The 19,362-nt window shown below is 34.7% G+C and overlaps 1 protein-coding gene across 2 annotated transcripts in view; it reads right to left on the reverse strand.

The window, feature by feature from the left end:
• The window catches only part of Tenm1 (teneurin transmembrane protein 1), a 741,978-nt gene that overhangs the window by 434,195 nt on the left and 288,421 nt on the right, over nt 1-19,362 (reverse strand). For both annotated transcript variants that reach the window (XM_047535396.1, XM_047535395.1), the window contains 2 exons: nt 4,753-5,013; nt 3,075-3,131 (listed from right to left, as the gene is read on the reverse strand). In XM_047535396.1, coding sequence (XP_047391352.1) covers nt 3,075-3,131; nt 4,753-5,013 — 318 coding nt within the window. The remainder of the gene's footprint in view (nt 1-3,074; nt 3,132-4,752; nt 5,014-19,362) is intronic.

Raw genomic sequence — 19,362 nt, forward strand, 5'->3', positions numbered from 1 at the left:
TTTTAAGCCATCAGCTGATAATACTTTAATACTAAAAGTACTAGTTCAAATTACCTACTGAAAAAATATGACTTTGTTATATCTACCTTGATAATGGCTTGAAGTTCAATGTCATGAAAGTGGTTTTCAATTGTAAGAGCATAACATTCACCATAGAAGTGTCTCACCCACATGTAAACTAATCCCAATGACTTATGCACTTCCTCTGATAGTGTAACATCTCCAAAGGAGCTATTACAAAGTCAACTGCACTGTCTCATACATGCCTAATGGGTCCAACAGAGCCATTAGGATGTCAGTTATATGGCAGGGCTCCTGCCAAAGCTATTACCAAGTCATTGCATTGTTTCACACACTTCCTTTGACATTCAGATGGTTCCTGAGGAACTGTTATCACTGCTATGGAAGTGTCCTGTATAACTTACATTACCAGGGGAAAACAAAAAGCAAAGGAAAGAAAACTAAAACAAACAAACAAATTTCCTCCACTAAATGTACATGAATGGCCCCATATGGTCAAATATCACAAGGAATAACTCCTCATTTGGGTATAACTATTATATGTCATTCAAAAACCCCAGGTGTTAGTTGGGCCATTTTTTCACAACTCCAGCTGTTCCCTTGAAGCAATTTAGGATCTGAGAACAGTATATGCATGGCTATGATGGTATGGTGTTTATTGGTAGCACATGCTATATTGCCAGGGTTCTGTGGCATGCAGTAGAGAAACAATGGGGAGCAGTACTAATGGATTCCTTAGCTGTGATGGGATTGTATCAGATATTTCCTTACCTGTAAAGTTCCTGAGCAGTACACAGGGACCACAACTGCCCAAGAATCATGGAAATCAACAGGGCTTCTAAATAGTTGAAATCCCAGCTCTACTTTAAGGGTTACTACAATGACAGTAGGAATTACAATAGCAGGAATTAACCCTCACCCAGGTCTGAAGTGCTTTAGTGAATTTTCTCTCATAGTCCTCTCAGAACAAGATTGCTAGCTATTGAAATGATGTATTATTTAATATAAGACAAGTCCAAGGATTTTTACCTAGTTTGAAATAAGCAGAAAGTAGGATAAATTCTGCTAGGCTAGAGAGTTTCCAAGGACACAAGATGTTTCAGAAGGTTCAACACATGTCTGTCTAATCCTTGATAACAGAAATGTCACCCTATAGCACCTATCCAATCCAATAATATGTGCATAATAAATGAACAGTGATAGATAAAACTACAACTGACATTTATTAAACATTTAGTTAAAATAGATACCATAAAGTGCTATATATCCATTTTATCAGATAATCTTCATAAAACTTCAAAATTTTTTGGTACTAGAGATTGAACCCAGGGGTGCTTCACCACTGAGCCACATCCCAGTCCTTTTTATTTTAATTTTTTTTAATGACAGGAGCTCACTAAGTTGCTTAGAGCCTCACTAAGTTGAGGCTGGCTTTGAACTTGTGATCCTCCTGCCTAGGTCTCCCAAGTTGTTGGGATTATAGACAAGCATCAGCACCAGTAGCCCAAAACTTTGAATAGGTAATGCCTCAATTTGACAGACTAGGAAACTAAGATTTAGAAAGCTTTCATTTATCTATCCAAAGTCAAACATCAGAAAATTTCCTTGAGGTTGGAGATTGTGCATTATTCAACTTTCATATATCTCTATTATATAACATAAATTGCTCTAATTTGGTCCCTGACACTTCCCTTTTCCTCCCCTCCTCTCTCTTTCTGTTCCCTTCCCCTGTTTCTTTCCCTCTACTGATTTTTCTGCTATTTATTTATAGTCTTTTTAAAAATAGTACCTTGTGGATATGCATGAAGGTGAGACTCATTGTGTTATATTCATATATGTACATAGGAAAGCTAGGTCAGATTCAGTCTACTGGTTTTCCCTTTGGCCATTCCTCCTCCTTCCCCCTCAATTCCCTTCTTCTACTTCACAGGTAAGATCCCAAATTATATGAAAACAGTAATAAGAGTCAGAGTATGACATACAGAACTATAAAGTAAGCAGTGGAGAGTTGTTCAAGTTCACATTATATATATACATGATACAAGGAAGAAAAAATGGCTAACTTGTTTCTGAATTGTTCTCTTAACACTTCCTCGTATGCCAAATAGGGATGATAATAGATGTATTTCACAGTATTTGTTAGGATGAAATGAGTTACCTCATTTTATATCCTTATAGATACAAATTACATGTTTGCAAATTTTGAAATGCTGATACAATAATCATGAGCATTCATATCATACTTGTATGTTACAAGTACTGTTACAAACCCTACATACCAGTCTTCTAAGTTTGAATCACTGTGGTTGGATACCAGGAGCTTAACTGCAAAATGTTTGAGAAGGGCTCAATACAGACTAAGTAATGAAAATCATATGTAATGTTGCTTTTAGTATTCCTCTGCATTGGGGCAAACCCAATGAGCAAAATAAAGGCAAAAGTAAAAGAATAATAATGCCCTCCTTGCTGAAAAATTACTATATAAGTGGAAATAGATGAAACTGATGTCCTGCTAGGTACGCTTCCATGAATTGATGACATAAATAGAAAATTTAAAAAATGAACATTTGTTTCTTGATTTTAAGGTTTTAGTTATAACTGATGACATGAGAAAAATGTGATTCTGATGTGAACTGAGAGTATCTCAAAGAAAAGACCAAGGCTATCTGCTTGGTTACATTGGAAAGTTATAACAATATTGGATCTATACTGAGTTAATGTTAAAACCATGCAAAAAAAATGGTAGATCTGTAGGAAATGAGGAAGCTCAGCTCAACCCAACCTGACTCCAATCTCTACCTGCAAGCTAAATCAATGTTTCCCCATCCCAACTTAAATCATGTCTTCTCCTTCTCCTCAGATCCTCTTTCACCTCCTCTTCACCAAAATACAAACATGATTTCCAGAGTAAAAGAAAACAAAAAACTGACACTGGGCTAATCTTTAGCAAGTTCATGTTGTTGTTAGAGGGACAGGGTTCCCCTTTGAGGGGTGAGGGTCAGGGATGGGGTGAGATAAAAATAATTTTTAGTTGAATATTTGCAAACACTTGCCTTGAGTAGACCCGGCTTGAGCCTCCATGTCACAACAAACAGGAGAGAATTTGAAACCTGTAATAGCAAACATTTTACTAATTAATCCTTGTCCAAGTCACCTGGAACTTCCCCAACTTCAACCTTAACCTTTCCCAGTGATTTTTTTTTAAATAAAAAGCTTTATTGAACTGTACTTCAGATACCATAATATTCCCCCTTTTAAGGCATGCAATTCAGTAGTTTGCAGTTATTTTCTGGGGTTGTGCAGCCATCACCAATATCTAATTCTAGAATATTTTCATCACTGAAAATATTCTCATACTAAGGGTCTTGCAGAAGAAGAATGAGAGAGCCCAGTGTGGAAATATCTTTCTTTTATTTTAATGGTTCAATCTATTGAATTTGCTGTAAATTCCTATGTCAGGAATATAGAATGAAGAACAAGATGTCTTAATAGAAGAGATCAAATACTACTCCATTTCATATAATTTTGTTCACTGTTTTACTTAAATAATAGATGAAGCCCCCAAAATGTAGTGACCATACCAAAGTCTCCTAACTTCCACCTTAAAATTCTTTCACTTACATGAATATGCATAAATATATCAATACATTCTCTTCTCATTTCCATTGTCTACATTCTGTACTCTTGATCAATACAGCATTACACACACACACATAGGAAAATAATCTTAAAAAGTTGAGTTCCCAAAAATGCTTGGTAATATTGTGAAATGTTATGTCCTATTATTAGAAAATGATTCTGGTGGGCAATCACTCATTCCTGATTATATTCTTGTGGCCAGTGTCTACATTGGGCTGAATAAGGCAGAAAAGGATAGACTACAAGAAACTGCCAGTTCAGGACAGTTGGCTATCTCTGCCATCTGAGAAAACAGTAATTAGACACTGCTAAAAGACTACCATTTGCATTCATGGTGATGGAGACATGTGAAATTTGGACAAACTGAAGGATGGAATGAACAGATTAATGTGGTTAATAAGAATTAATGTGCTTTTTATGCAAGTATTTTATTTGTTGGTAGGGACAGAAGAACAGAAATGTTAGCCCCTTCACAACAAATTAAAAAGATAAAACTTTTCTTTTTCTAAAAATTGTAAGAAAATAATATATAATTACAATATAATGATGATGTTGTTAGTGCTTATTTCCTAGAACATGATTGATGTTAATTTACCATCTATTTTTAAACCATTTCAGCCTAACCTGATTAATTTGAATCAATGTGTATATTCAACAGGTTAATCTAAGTCAAAATAGGAAACACATAATTAGTATGCTTGCTATACAACTGTTCATCTCATTGTTCATACATTGATATAAAGCCAAAATACATAAAATGAGTATTTTCTATAATAAATCCTACTAGAATTGTATTGGAAAATAAAGATGAAAATAAAACACAAGCAATAAATAAGACATGCACAATATTGCTGACCAAATGAGATTATTTCCCTGGGGACTCCCTAGAAATGAAAAGAATTTTGTCTATCATTGTGAATAAATGTGTCTATTTTCCAGATACTTAGGTATATGCTTTGTCCATGGGACCCTATTAACTTGCAATCACATTTCGCATGTTAAATGACAGATGGGAAGATACAGGAAAGGAAAACAAAAAAAGGTAAGAGTATTCTTTGTATATTACTGAAACCACGTAAATGATTTTATTACCATTTTCCCCATCAGACTTCCGTTCGTGGTCAGTGTCAGTCAAGGACAAAGCAGAGTTCGCCCTGCTGGACAAACAGGAACTATGCTCTGATTTCATTCCTCTTATCCACATTCTCAGTGCATGATCAGGTGAGGCTGCACCTTCAGTCTCTGTGTCCACATCAGATCCCATCTCTAGCTGATAGCCATGCCGAGAAACACTGTGCATGTCTGTCTGGTAGCCAGAGCACAAAGTGTGAGGGGTTTCACAGAATTCCATCTCTGAGAAGAAACAAAGTTCAGGGAAAAAATTTAGAATTATGAAGTAGTATCCCATAAAACTCCACTTTTTGCGCTCACACCTCCCATCCTCCATTGCTAATAATTATGAGTTTTTGCAAAGTTAGAATTCTGGCCTTTTATTTATGGTAGCTAGAATTCTGTGCTTATTTTGCACTTCTGTAGCTTAAAATTATGCTCCTGTTGATTCTTACAAGTTCTGGAAAAAGCATGTCCAAAATAGCTTTATAGCTACAATTTTAGGTTGCACAAAATGTAATGAAATAAGTGAGTGCAGAAGAGTATAAAGTGTAGAGAGCTCTCCTTTAAAAGACATTCCTCTTCTAGAAAGTAATGATCTATAGAGCACACCTCTGCTTAAAATATTAAAGTTATTTACTTTTTTAAGTATTTCACATGCATTGGATTTAAGAACAAATAATTCAATATGAAAGCTCTGAGAGGAAAGCATTAACTTCAAATATACTTTTCTAAAGTATTTTCCCTAAAACATGCCCATTAAAACCCTAAAATCAGAATACCTAATATTACTTCCCATTTTCTCCAACAGAGTTTAAGGTTTACTTTTTACTAATTGTTGTTTAGTTTATTCTTTTACCAAATATATACAAAATATTCAGTCATGTATTGTGCTTTGGTGTTGCTTTGTGATTTTGATTTTTTCCACCTTTCCCCCCAAGTCTTAGAATTCAAAATGTTTAGAATCTTAAAGATGATGTAACAAATTCTTCCTTTTAATAGTTGAGGAAAAAACAGTCCAAATGTAAATGCTATTTATCCACAGACCACATCAGATGTCAACAGAGCCCTTTTTCCCCTAAAACATCCATCTGGGCATTATTTCTATTAGATACCAATGAAGCCCCATCAACTTACTGCATGAATATCAGGCATTCATTCTTATAGTCAATTTTATATTCAATTATGGCAAGGTGTCAAAAAGGGGAAAAGATGCTTTAACAATCCCTAATAAGTTAATGAAAAATGACCACATGCCAAGACATATCATCTGAAATGTCCATGTACCACTTAGATAAGGTAATCCGGAGATGTAGTACACTATACAGGATTTTCTCAAACTGACATCAGACAGGGTATGTCATTTGGCCAGGAAGAAGCTTAACTGAGTGCATCTAATCCTTAGCACATATCAATAAAATGCAAACCCTAACATGAATTTAACTCTTAGAATACAGAAAGTGCTAAATCTTAGACCATATACTAGAGAAAAGAATATAGTATATGAATATATTTGTTATAATAACTATTTCTATGACACATAAATGGTCAAATAAGGGCTTAAAATTTTAGTGCTTATTTAATAACTACTAGGTGCCCAGCACTGTGCTTTGTAAAACAGGTATTATAAACAAATAAAGCTATTATGATGTATTAGAAACATCTAATTAAAAGTTAACTCTTCAGGGTTATAAGACACTGCTGAGAGTGGAATATTATGATTTCTGTGATGAATGTATTTAAGTATAACTCTACTTTTCTATAAAGACATCTAAATTTCAAAGGAATGAAGTTTTTAAAAAATGCGTGGTTTCCACTTATCAAACATAAAACATTATCAAACCATGTTTCTCCTTGCCATAAGGCTGAAAGTAAAAATCCATTTTACCCAATATATCTCTTAGGGATTTAGAGTTTGGGGATGGGTTAATGTTCATGCCTCTTAATTTCACAATGTCTCATTATTCAATCCTACTGTGCAGTTGTTGCCACAGCAACCTGGTAATGAACCTGTCAGCTTGAAGCTGTAAGAAATGAATTTTATATAGGTTTGCAGTCACAACTTCCTTCATTAACGTACATCAGAAGTTCTCAAACTTGGAGGCTTCAGACTCACCTGGAAGGCTTGTTAAGAGATTGCTGTGCCCACCCCACCCTGCCCCCTAGTTTTTGTTTCTGATGCAGTAAGGCAAGGAGGAGGGTCAGAGAATTTGCATTTCTAATGAGTCTCCAGGTGAGGCCCAAACTGCTGATGGCCCTGGAAATTTCTCTGAAGTTGATGGGAGCCAGGAAAAGGGGAGTAGTGAGCATAAAACCTCATCGTGGCATTACCACAATTTTGCCCCACATTCTAATTCTATTTGAAGACACAGAAGGAAAGCATTTGCTCCAAATTTCTGTGAAGGACCTGTTTATATTCCACGAATTCAGGGTGTTAACTAGCATATTCACTTCTAAAAAATACATATTCACATTTAGTTTCACTCAGACAATGGCATATGAGATGTGACTTTCCAGAGATTTTGATATGTACATCTGAGTCATGACATTTGTTGGAAAAGGATGAGCAAATAAAAATAAATACATGGCCATTTGTCTTTCCAGATTAATATAACACCAGATAAGTTTTTTTTTTTTTTAAGGAGCACTGACAGACTTAAGCAGATGCCTTTTTTGTTAAAGAGATTTTTTCTCATTCAAAGGGAAATTTGAACATGGATTCTTCATTCCCTTTTAAGGAAATGTCATGTAAAATGATCAAAAATTGCATAAGATAAAGAACTTATTTTCTATTGGAAGTATATCCTGTTTTGAAAACAAAGACTAAATCATAAGTTTTCTAACTAAATGTACCTTGTCAATCTAATTAGAAAAGTAACATTTCAAGTATGCTCTCAGATGCTCTTTTTAAAAAAACTGATAAAGAAAAATGGGAAAACTTTCATTTATTTACAGTAAATGCTGTTCACTGAACTGCCTCATTTCCCTTTCTTGAAATCAATGGCACCCTTGTAAAATATTTCCTTAAATACACAAAGTATTTTTGTTGCTTAAAATTCCCATAGGATGCATTATCTATAAAGCACTTACACCCTAAGTGGTTGGTTTTTTAGCCTTGCACATATAACCTTGTTACCTAAAATACTGTATATTCTCTAGAGAAGTTAAAGTTCAACTGGATTTATCATAGATCTATTCTTACCAAAAAGCTGTACACAAGAGAAATGTAAGTACAATCTTAGGATATCCAAAGTTTAAATAGACTGGTACCATGAGAAACTACCTTTCAAGAATAAACAGGTATAGATGTGACCAAGTGAATGATGAATTTGCAGTCTCACAAACATATATATAATTTTTATTCTGAAGAAAACTTATTTTGCAGTCTTTTGAGAGATGAAATCTAAGTGTACTAATAAAAGGTAGAAATGGGCAAAAAGGTTTTAAATGGGCAAAAGGTTTGAAGAAATGCTTTACAGCAAAAGATATATAGGAATGATCAATAAGCAAATGAGAAGATGCTTAACATCATTACTTACAGGAAAATGCATACTAAAACCACAATGTGATGCAAATAAACACCTATAAGAAAAACATTTCCTACTTGAAAAAATTTTTTTCACCACATTAATTGTTAATAAGGATATAGAGCACCAAGAATTCTCACACGTTGGCAGTACAACTGCTTGGTTAACAGTTTGGCAGTTTCCTAAAAAGTTAAAGGTACACTTATCATGAGGGCAATAGTACACATGAACATTTTTTGTAAGAAATTAAAACTTCCATAAACATAAGAATCTATACAAGGTTGTTCATAGCAGCTTTATTCATAACAGCTAAAAATTAGAAATGAACCAAGTGTCCATGAATAGGTGAATGAATAAATCAACTGTGTTATATCTACACAATGGAATATTAGTCATTCCTCAAAGAGAATGAATTGTTGATGATTAATATCATGGATGGACTTCAAAATAATTATTCTGATGGAAAGAAGATAAAGAGTCTATGTACAGTGTGTTTCTATTTATGTAAAATTCTAGAAATGCAAACAAATATATGGGGACTAGCTCCCTGGGGAATAAAGTGAACAGAGACATTAATAAAAAGGGACACAAAGAAATTTGGGGGATGATCTAAATGTCTGCTATCTGGATTATGACAATAATTTTACAGTTATACATATGCCAAATTTTATCATATTTCACTTTTTAAGAAAATTCTGGTACTGGTACTGGGGGCTTAAACCCAAGGGCTCCTTACCAATGAGTTACACATCTCCAGTTCTTTTTTTCTTTCTTTCTTTCTTTTTTTTATTTATTTATTTTTTTTTGAGACAGGGTATCCCTAAGTTGCCCTGGCTGGCCTTGAACTTGCAATCCTCTTGCCTAAATCTCTTGAGTCACTGTGATTACAGGCATGCACTGACACTCCTGGCTCATATTGCACATTTTAAACAAGTGTAGTTTTTCATTTATACTTCTCTAAAGGCATTTTTTAAAATTTCTAGTTGTGGATGAATCTTTATTTTTATTTATTTATTTACATGTGGTGCTGAGGATCGAACCCAGTGCCTCACTCGTGCCAGGCAAGCATTCTACCTCTGAGCCACAATCCCAGCTCCTCTAAAGGCATTTTTATTGAACTGTACACCACTAGTCTTTAAAACACTGAGGAGATTTTAGTCAATTTTCACAGGTGGAAACAAGAGTCTCAGAGTTGGAAGGAGGTCCTGCTCTTTCCCCCCTAGTAAAAGAAAGTACAAGTACGATGAACAAAAAGATAGTCAAAATGTTATCTTTCTCACATCTAAGCCAAGAAGAAATCAAGACTAACTGATGCATGATTTCTCAGTGATTCTCTAGGGAGCACTTTGGTCCTAGGAACACTACCAGTTGGAAGCCAAATTTAGCAGAGAATTAAGGATGAAATTGATCACTGCTGAGCATCCAGCAGGTAGGGGAACATCTTCTAGCTGGGGATGATGAGACTAACATAAATGGTTCTGGCACATAGGATCACCTTAGGCCTGTATAAATGTTAATAAATTAATAAATTTAATTGCTGTGAAATGCTCAATAAAATAAACTAGTATATTTTCTCTATGAATCTAGGGGTTGATCTTCAGGTGTTCAACCTAAATAAGTCATTTATCAAATATTGAATGGGAAAGCAATAGTTATCTATATCAGCATTTTTCTAGAAATGCCATTTCTGAGTTTCTCATGAGCTCAAGATTGTATTTTTCTTAAAATTCTACCCATCTACACTTCCTCAAAAAAGGAGGTTAAAAGCATAAAACTCCAGATAAATAATTGGAGGTCAAAAAGCATGATTAATCTTGGCCATGACCAGAAAAATTAGGGGTATAACTTTTAAGGAGTATCAACTATTTTTGTAATAAGGAAGGGAAGATACAATTATCAGTTTTAATTACTATGACTCATAGCAACCCTATAGATAGTATGCAAAAGCAGATATTATTAATTATTCATGTGGTTTTTGGATATGTCATTTCAGAGAACTTGTTTCTTCAATTACACAATGTATAAGTCCATGCAGAAATAAATCTCTAGGTAACTGCTTTGTTCTAAAATCCTACAGTTATAAACTGAGTTTGTTATGGCAAAATGTGAAATGGTCAATATTTCAATAGGAAAATTATTAGTGGTTTTGTGAATCAAGTTGCTGTTTATACTTCTCTTGTGAAGGATAATCACACGTATTAGTTAACATGATCTTGTGTCATGATTACAAGCTTTGCTACATTAAAATATTAATGCAGCCTAGGTAACCACTGTGAATTGCAAGATTATTGCTAAATAAATACAAAATATAAAAAATAAAATGTAAAAAAGCAACTGAGTAAATGGTTACTCATCAAAAATAAATTTATCAGTTTATAGACATGGATACTGTAAGCAGTAGTACTCTGGCATTATGGATAAAAATTCAAAGCTTACTTAAAAATTTAAGCTTACTTAAAGTTTCACTTAATAACCCACTCAGTTTCAAATCAAGGAAACAAAATTGTCCTCTCTGATTTTTCTCAGTCTTAAAAAATTAGTTTGATTTAATTTCTTCTCTTCATGAAAAAGCTTATCAAATGTACAGTGCTATACTAGACAGTGAACAGAGTGAATTAACAGGAACAAGTAATAAAGGTATATCAACCAAACCTGCCCTTTATTTTTCTACTCAGTCAGGGCTCATCAGCCCTTTCTGGGGCACAGCAATGAGAGATGGAGTGCTCCTAATGTGTAAGACTGGGGCCTGCGATTATCAGAGGACTTAAATAAAATAACTAAGCCTCCTGAAACCTAATCTTCTCCTCACAGTTCCAAATACACCCATTATCTCGACACTCAGGACCTACCAATTATGCCTTATTTAATTTTCAAGATTTCTCCATCTGTCAGTATACTGAAAAGCATGGCAACAAATCTGGGCAGAGTTAAATGCCTGAAGTATAAACATTCATGCTTTGTGACTAACCAATATTGGCTAACTGGAGACATCCCAGAACATAGTTAAAAGACCATGTTAATGTCAAAAAGAATGTTCTCAGAAGTACAGTGAATTGCAAATCTGCAAAAATGGCCCAAATGAGAGGACAAAATATCATAGCACAAAATCAAAAGGGAGATGAGGTAGGAACCTGGAAGAAATCAAAACAAACTTCAATCATACTTACAGAGAGAGATTAAAATATCCTCCGCCAATCTAAGGAGAGGAAGGAAATTTGATGTGGTTATAAGGAATTGCTATTTCCTAGAACTAATTTTCACCCTAGAGGTTGGTTGACTCCATTTAGACTGTATTCACATAAGATGGGAGAACTCATTTTGAAACTAACTCAAACAGTAGTTACCGCTACAATGCAAAGGTGGATGCCTGCTTTACAATCTTTGTAACAAGAGTCTGAAAAAAGAATCAGGTACCAGAAGAGATAGTGGGAGGTCCTGGACAACAACAGAAATTTAGAGCAATGAGAACCTGCGCATGTTCCCTTTATTTCTATATTTTGAACAAGACAGGAACTTCCTGGCCTAAATGAGAAATTTTCAGGGCTACTGAACACTGCAAATGCATGGTGCTCAATGGCCCTAAAAATTTCTCATTTCTTACCTGTGTTGGTTCAATTTTCTGGCTGTTCATAACACTTTGGAGCTTGAATCATTATTGCCCACTGTGGTTTTCCAGGTACACTTGTCTATTTCCATTATGCTCACTAAGCATGTGAAGCTGTTTGCTCAATGTTTGTGTGCGTGTCTGAAATTTTAAACTACATTAATCTGCTGTGCAATTCCATCTAGAGGAGTGAGACTAATGAGCTAAAGAGTTAAATAACCATTAAAAATACTTCTGAATGCTTCACACACATACTCATAAAGGCAAACAATGTGACTTCTGTAACATCCTACATTTCTCTGTTAGTATTTATTTTGTGATGAATGAGTAAAGATGCCAAGGTAGAACTATGCACCAGAGTCAGTGTACATGAAGAACTACTCAATAAACTACATTCTGCTCTATCGAAGGATTCTTCTTACCACCTTTTGAAAATGCTGTATTTATTTTTGCCTCTGTATCTTTGAACGTATAATGCCAACCACCTAGAATACTTCCCTCTGATTTTTCACTAACCTAATGTTAAATGTTCAGCTTAAGAGTCCTCACAGAGTATTTTCTTTAACTTTTCTTCATCCCAATAATTTCACCATTCCCTATAGCATTTCTAATCCATATACATGATTTATACCTCATTGCATATTTCTTTTCACTCTACAATTATATCATATACATTATCTCTTGAATTAGACCTCCAGATCCTATAGTGTCTCCTCAATTTTTAACCTCTTTTAATATTAAAAGCATTTTAAGTACTCTCACCTCCCTCCCTCCACACACACACACACACACACACACACACACACAACGTAACCATGGTATGATGGGCATGGTAATTTTCTTAACTGTAGTAATCACTTTACTATGTATATAAATATCAAGATAAGACTATCAAAATACCATGTGCATACCTTAAGTATATACAAAAACAAAAGAAAAAAGTCAAATGCAAAGTGTCATGTGATCTGTGAAGGACTCCATAAATATAAGGTAGTTTTGAGATCACCTCAGTTTCTAGAAAACTTCTAGGCAAAGAGTTATCATTAAATACCAAAGTTTGAAAATCAGTCAATATGAAACCACTCTTGAAAGGATTACCCTCTTGAACACATTATTCTAATACATATGAGATAGTTTTGCTTAACAAAACAATGCCACTAGTGCAAATTGAAAATTGGTATTTTGGTAAATTAGCTATTTATTTCAAATAATAGATGCTCCCCATATTCGTCAAGAAGGGGAAGACAGTAGTCTACTCTATGTGGATTCAGGAAAAGGCAATTTATAGTAAAATTAGACTAATGGGGAATAAGGTCCCTGCATAGATTTCTGACTAAAATAGTCTCACAATAGTTTTCACTACACTTTTTGGCTTAATGAGTTGGAAAATGACCCCTCTTTTTGGGGGAGGGTACTGGGGATTGAACTCAGGGGCACTCAAACACTGAGCCACATCCCAGACCTATTTTATTTAGAGATAGGATCTCACCGAGTTGCTTAGTGCCTCACTTTTGTTGAGATTGGCTTTAAACTCAAGATTCTCCTGCCTTGGCCTCATGAGCCACTGGGATTACAGGCGTGTGGCACTCCACCTAGCTGTCTACTAAAATTATTCGGAAACATAGCCTACAGTTTAAGACTGAGGTGGAGGGATTTTACAGATACCAGTCACAAAATTCTACTAAAAGACAATCTTGAAGCTGGCTTGAATAGAATCTTCTTTTATCCTTGTCTTCAATCAGCGTCATGCCACATACAATACAGAAATTACCATCTCGATAAGATTGTAGTGTCCTGGAATGGTTATGTAGCTCTCTTGAGAGCTTCTATTTTCAGGAACTAAGAGAAGGTTACTCAAAATATTTTTCAGGTATAGAAAGAAGAAACTCTCCAAGTGAGCAAAGTTTAAAGAAATGACTCCCTGGACACTCATCAGGAAGTATTCAATTTGAATTATATTTACAGGAAAACATTAAATTATGAAGAAGACTTTCACTTTCAGGCAAGATAGGATGACAGAAACTAAAATCACTCTCCTCCCTGGTATGACAACACAAACCATACCAAATTGTTTTCAAACATCAGGCAATAGAAAATGGATAGTGATTCCGGAGGTATGGAAAACAAATTAAGTAAGCCCTATGATTGCTCCAACTTACTCCCTGCAAAGAGTTGGGCCTCAGAACAAAGTGGAGTACATAGGTGGACCCTTGTGAGTTGAGAAGATGGATTTAGTAGTCCAGGAAGGTCAAGACAGCTAGAGTTTGATATAACTAATACCCTGGTGGAGAGAACCATGTGGGAAAAGGTATTCAAAAGTACCCTGTGATTATTCTCCTACATTCTGGATAGCACACGCAGGGAAGAAAACCACCTGAGACTGGAGAAAGATCACATGAAGGGAATAAAGACAACAACTTCTAAATCTGAAATAGGACTGTTTCAAATAGACCTGGTTCCCAATAGCCAGAGTAGAAACCTTCATAATTCATGGGCATTGAGTAGAATGCACTGGGTATTCTACTCTCTCTATATATATACACATACACACATACATACACACACACACACACACACACACACACACACATATATATATATATATAAACACAAGCATGAGTATATTTATACATGTATATGCACACTTGTATGCATATATACATATATCTCTATTCTCTGTATATACATATATACACACACAGGAATATATATACATGTACATGTATTCATATGTGTGTATATGTATGTGTGTATACACATAGTGAGTATATATACACATATATACACATACCTGCATATGTACACATGGATGTATACATAAAATATATAATGGAGATTTTTTCTGGCATGTGGATAAATTATTAGCAATAGTTTTATCCTTTTGTGTCTTGCCATTAAGCTCTATTAGGTGGGTTGGGAGCATGCTTGGCTCTAGGGCTAATTAGACCTTAATGCCCTATATATCTCCCATATGATCTAGTCAATCCACCCCTCAATCTTTTTTTTGGTACCAGGGATTAAACCAAGGGGGCACTTAACCACTGAGCTATACTCCAGCACTTTTTAATTTTTTTTTATTTTGAGATAAGGTCTCACTAAGTTGCTGAGGCTGCTTTGAACTTGTGATCCTCCTGCTGCAGTCAACCAAGATGCTGGGATTACAGGCATGTGCCACTGTGTCTGGCCCACCCCTCAATCTTCACCAAAGAGAAATGCAATCATGTGTCCAAAGAGAGATCTGTATGTGAATGCTCGTAGCAGCTTTATTTGTAAGAGCTAAAAGTTAAAAACAACTCACAAGGCCATCAACAAGTGAAGGAATGTATACTCAGGTACATCCATACAATGAAATACTACTAAGACAAAAAGGAATGAACTATTAATATATATGCAATCTTGGATAAATATCATAATAATAATGCTATATTAAAGAAGCTACACACAATGTCTACATGCTGTAGGCTTCCATTTAGGTAAAACACTAGAGAATATAAAATAACTTATAGTGATAGAGAACAGATCAGTTGTTGCTTTGGGGTGGGTGGATGGGGAGTGGAGAGTAGAAAGGCATTACAAAAGGGCTAGAGGAATGTTTGAGGATAATAAGAGATAGGTTCACTATAATTGTGGTGATGTTTTCATGGGTATATACACCCATCAAATTTACTGAATCGCACACTCCTAAATATGTGAATTTTATTTTATGTTGATTATATTTCAATAAAAACATCTTTAGAAAATACAAGGGGAACAAAACAATGTTATCTGTGTACTTAATTTAAAATTCCCAGTAGAACAGTGGGAGTAATGAAACAAAGCAGCAAAGTTGATGAAACAAAAACAGCAATATGTGTTTACAAATTGCCACAAATAAGAGAAATAACAGATATCTCTTGATTTGTCTGCCATTTTGCATTCACTCCAGTGGAATCAGCAGGGCTTAAATTCTGTACACTGAAATCTTGAATGCTTAGATTGTTATAGACTGATGCTAATATGACCACCAAATTAAGTTTAATCTTAACCATGGTAGGAAGTACTATTGGGTCAATCTGGGCTCAGTGAATAAGTATGGTAGCAGATAAAGTGAACTCAACAATATTGGTGCCACATATTTCCCATTTCCACCTTAATATGGTGGCTTTATTTTATTCCACAGCTGCAGGTTTTGCCCATGATCCTGCCTATTTGTTCCAGTCAAATATATGCTATTTGTTCCAAAGAAGACTAGAGGAGAGGATGTGGTTAACTTAATGCAAATGCAGCCCTGCTATCTAAATAACCCTTCAAATCTACCTCTCATTTATGGAGGTTAGTAAAGCTTCATTTCTTTACCATTAATTTATACAAGGGTTTTTTAGTAGCATAGTATGTATACAAATTGTCAAAGACAGAATGAGCTAAATGTACACCTACCATGTGACTGAACCTTTGCACCCTTCATATTTACTGAAAAGAAAGGAAATTATATGGGGAAACTGGCATAATAGTCAAATGCTCTTGTCATCAGGGTCAATCTTGACCTCATTCTGAAGTGTAGTTGATCTGAACTGATACATTTTTGATAGTTGTGTTTACAATACAGTCCCACTATTACAAACTTCTAGCTAGAATGAAAGGGAATTCTCCATTAACTGTGAAAAAATGAGAAACTAATTTACCTCAGTTACCAGGAAATTTTCTTGTAAATGAATAAACACAAGGTTTTAAACTTGACCACTGGAGCTAGTAGTTCTGATTTCAAAGTACACATTCCATAGTTCTGGGGCACAAGTGAATGGACGTCCATTTGCCAAGGAACATGCAGTTTTATGTATTTAAAATGGAAGAATAAAGTAAATCCAAATGTGAATTTAGCGTCTTCTATGTACCATGCTCTGAAACATTATTTCATTTAATGTTCACAGCAAGCCTTGTAAGAAAAGTTATTTTTATTCCTATTTTTCAAATAAAGCAACTGAGGCTCAAAGAAAGATTAAGGAAATTGTCCAAGGTCACATAAATAATAGGTAGCAAAGCTAACTCAGAACAATTTTAACACTGAGTCCTAATCACCTTATACAGCATTTGAAGTTATAAGTAGCACATTCAAATTCACAGCCTTGTTCTCATTTGTGCAATGTGCATGTGGCTAATGCTAGAACTTCCTGTTTCTGGCCTCCCAGGTTTCATTCAGTTTGCTGCTATTTCCATCTGGATTTTCACAGCCAGTCACCCAAATACTTGAAGGGATATGGTAGCCAGGAGACAATGGGCATTTCCTCTGTCACTGATAGTATGAAAAGAGACCTTTACACTATGAATATATTAGTTCATTGTTTTTATGTGATTTAAATATATCTTAAGCTTTCTTTTGAAATATATTCCACTTTGTCCTAATTCTTATGGAATCACTTCACCATCTTCATGTCATTCTGACTTATTGAAAACAACAATGATATTTCAGAGCATATTCTGTGCTTCCAGACAACACAAACAACATCTGTGTCTTCAGGCAGACAAATAAAAGAAAGTGTTGGCCTCTCCTGTGTTAAGCTTCCTAGCACGGAGCAGATGCCTTGAGGAGAGTTTTGAAATTATTTAACAACATTAACAAAGATGAGAGGAATATTATTCACTGGGAAATGTGTGTTGGGTATTACTTCAGCACATTATCACCCAGCCAGAGGAGACAATCAGATCAAAATTTGGGATGGGAGCATCTCCTTTCTACAAGGTAGCATTACAATCACAAGCTAAGTAGATCAAGCCTAAATCTGTGATTTACATTAAGAGTTTTACATGCATCACAGCACTCAGAGAAAGGTTCTAAGTTGAAAATATTGTCCAGTTTCTCATTAAATGTTTAGAAACATTTGTCTTTATTTTAAATTTGTCAAGGAAGTATGAAATTGAATAAAGGCATGCTTCTTTTTGGCTCACATACTACCATATAGTGCTAACACTGCAGGCAATTTCTGCAAAATGCATTTTCTAAAAGCTCTTAAAGCTAGAAAGCAAATACAAACAACAACAATAGCATTAGCACTTTTGAATCAGAAACTTATGCAGTCCAAATCCTTATTAACATGCCCTAAACATTTAACCTCAACAATCAAATTAACATTTCAGGAACTTTTAAAAATGGACAATCTATATACATGAATGCTTGTTCATTTTACAGATTCTGAAAAGATGTTCAGGTCAAACAATCTATGAAGATTGCCCAAGGATGTTAATGATATACTGGACAGATGTAATATGAGTCTACACAAGGACTGTATGGTTGACTCCATTTGGATCATCACCTTGGGGGAAAAACTCAGAGTCAAACATTGATTTGATGTTGTATTCAGAAAACACCTGCCTGGCTGAATTTTCACTTTCAATAGTTATTTGACTCTGTCACTGGTTGCAAGGTTTGTCCCAGGCATGATTCTTTTTTTAAAAACCTTCTTATTATGTAAAAATTTAAACAAGGCAAAATAACATGCTAAAATCCAAGATAGACATCACCAAGACTCAACAATTAGAAACTAAGATCTCCTTTCAAGTATATCATCTACCCTCTCATATCCCCAGTTTCTTATAGAACATCATTTCATTTGTGCATACATAGTTGAATATATTACTCTAAAAAATAAGAATTTTTAATTTTCTTTAAACAGAACCAATGTATCATTGCATATTTTAAAAATTAACATTAATTCCTTAACATCATCCATTATTCAGTCAGTATTAAATTTACAAATTGATAAAGGATTTTAAATGTGCATATTTAAGTTGTTCAAAATGGTAAATGAGGAAGCAACTTCTCTAATTTATAAAAAAAATTATGAAAAAAATTACGAATTTGAAAAGGCAAACCCCCAAACAGATAAATATTATATACTCAAAAATTTTAAAATACAACAGCTAACAGAAAACCTAACCTGACATCAGTAAGGGGAAAATTAGTGAACCAGGTATAGTATAGAAGTCTGAGTCTAGGCATGATTATAAGGGAGATCTGCTCCTTTTGTGCCTCCACTGCTCAAGGCTCTTACCCCATACCCAGCATTCATTATTTTATGGCATCTCCATTTGCATTTTTCTTCATTTAATTTTCAAATATTCCTGTTTCATGGTTAGTACCTAAGAGCATAGCATTGTGTCAACAAATCTGATCAGTTTAACCTACATTTATTATATTTTTCTTCCCAAACTCATGCCAAGTTATATAATTTTAGTAAAGCACCTCAATCCTTAGTTTTCATGCACTCAGTTCTTAAGTTATTCAATAAGCACTTATGGGGCACCTACTGTGTGATATGATATGATGTGATCTAGGCAGATTAGAGAGAAGGAAAAAAATATCCCCTGCAACAGAGAAGCTGGCAATCCAGTGCAGATGTGAAAATGATGACAGGATAAGGAAATAAGCACCATGACAGATCTATGCATAGATGGCTGTAGAGTCCAAGGAATGTGAGGGATTCACTC

Source organism: Sciurus carolinensis, chromosome X (assembly GCF_902686445.1).
Source record: "Sciurus carolinensis chromosome X, mSciCar1.2, whole genome shotgun sequence".
Classification (NCBI taxonomy): domain Eukaryota; kingdom Metazoa; phylum Chordata; class Mammalia; order Rodentia; family Sciuridae; genus Sciurus; species Sciurus carolinensis.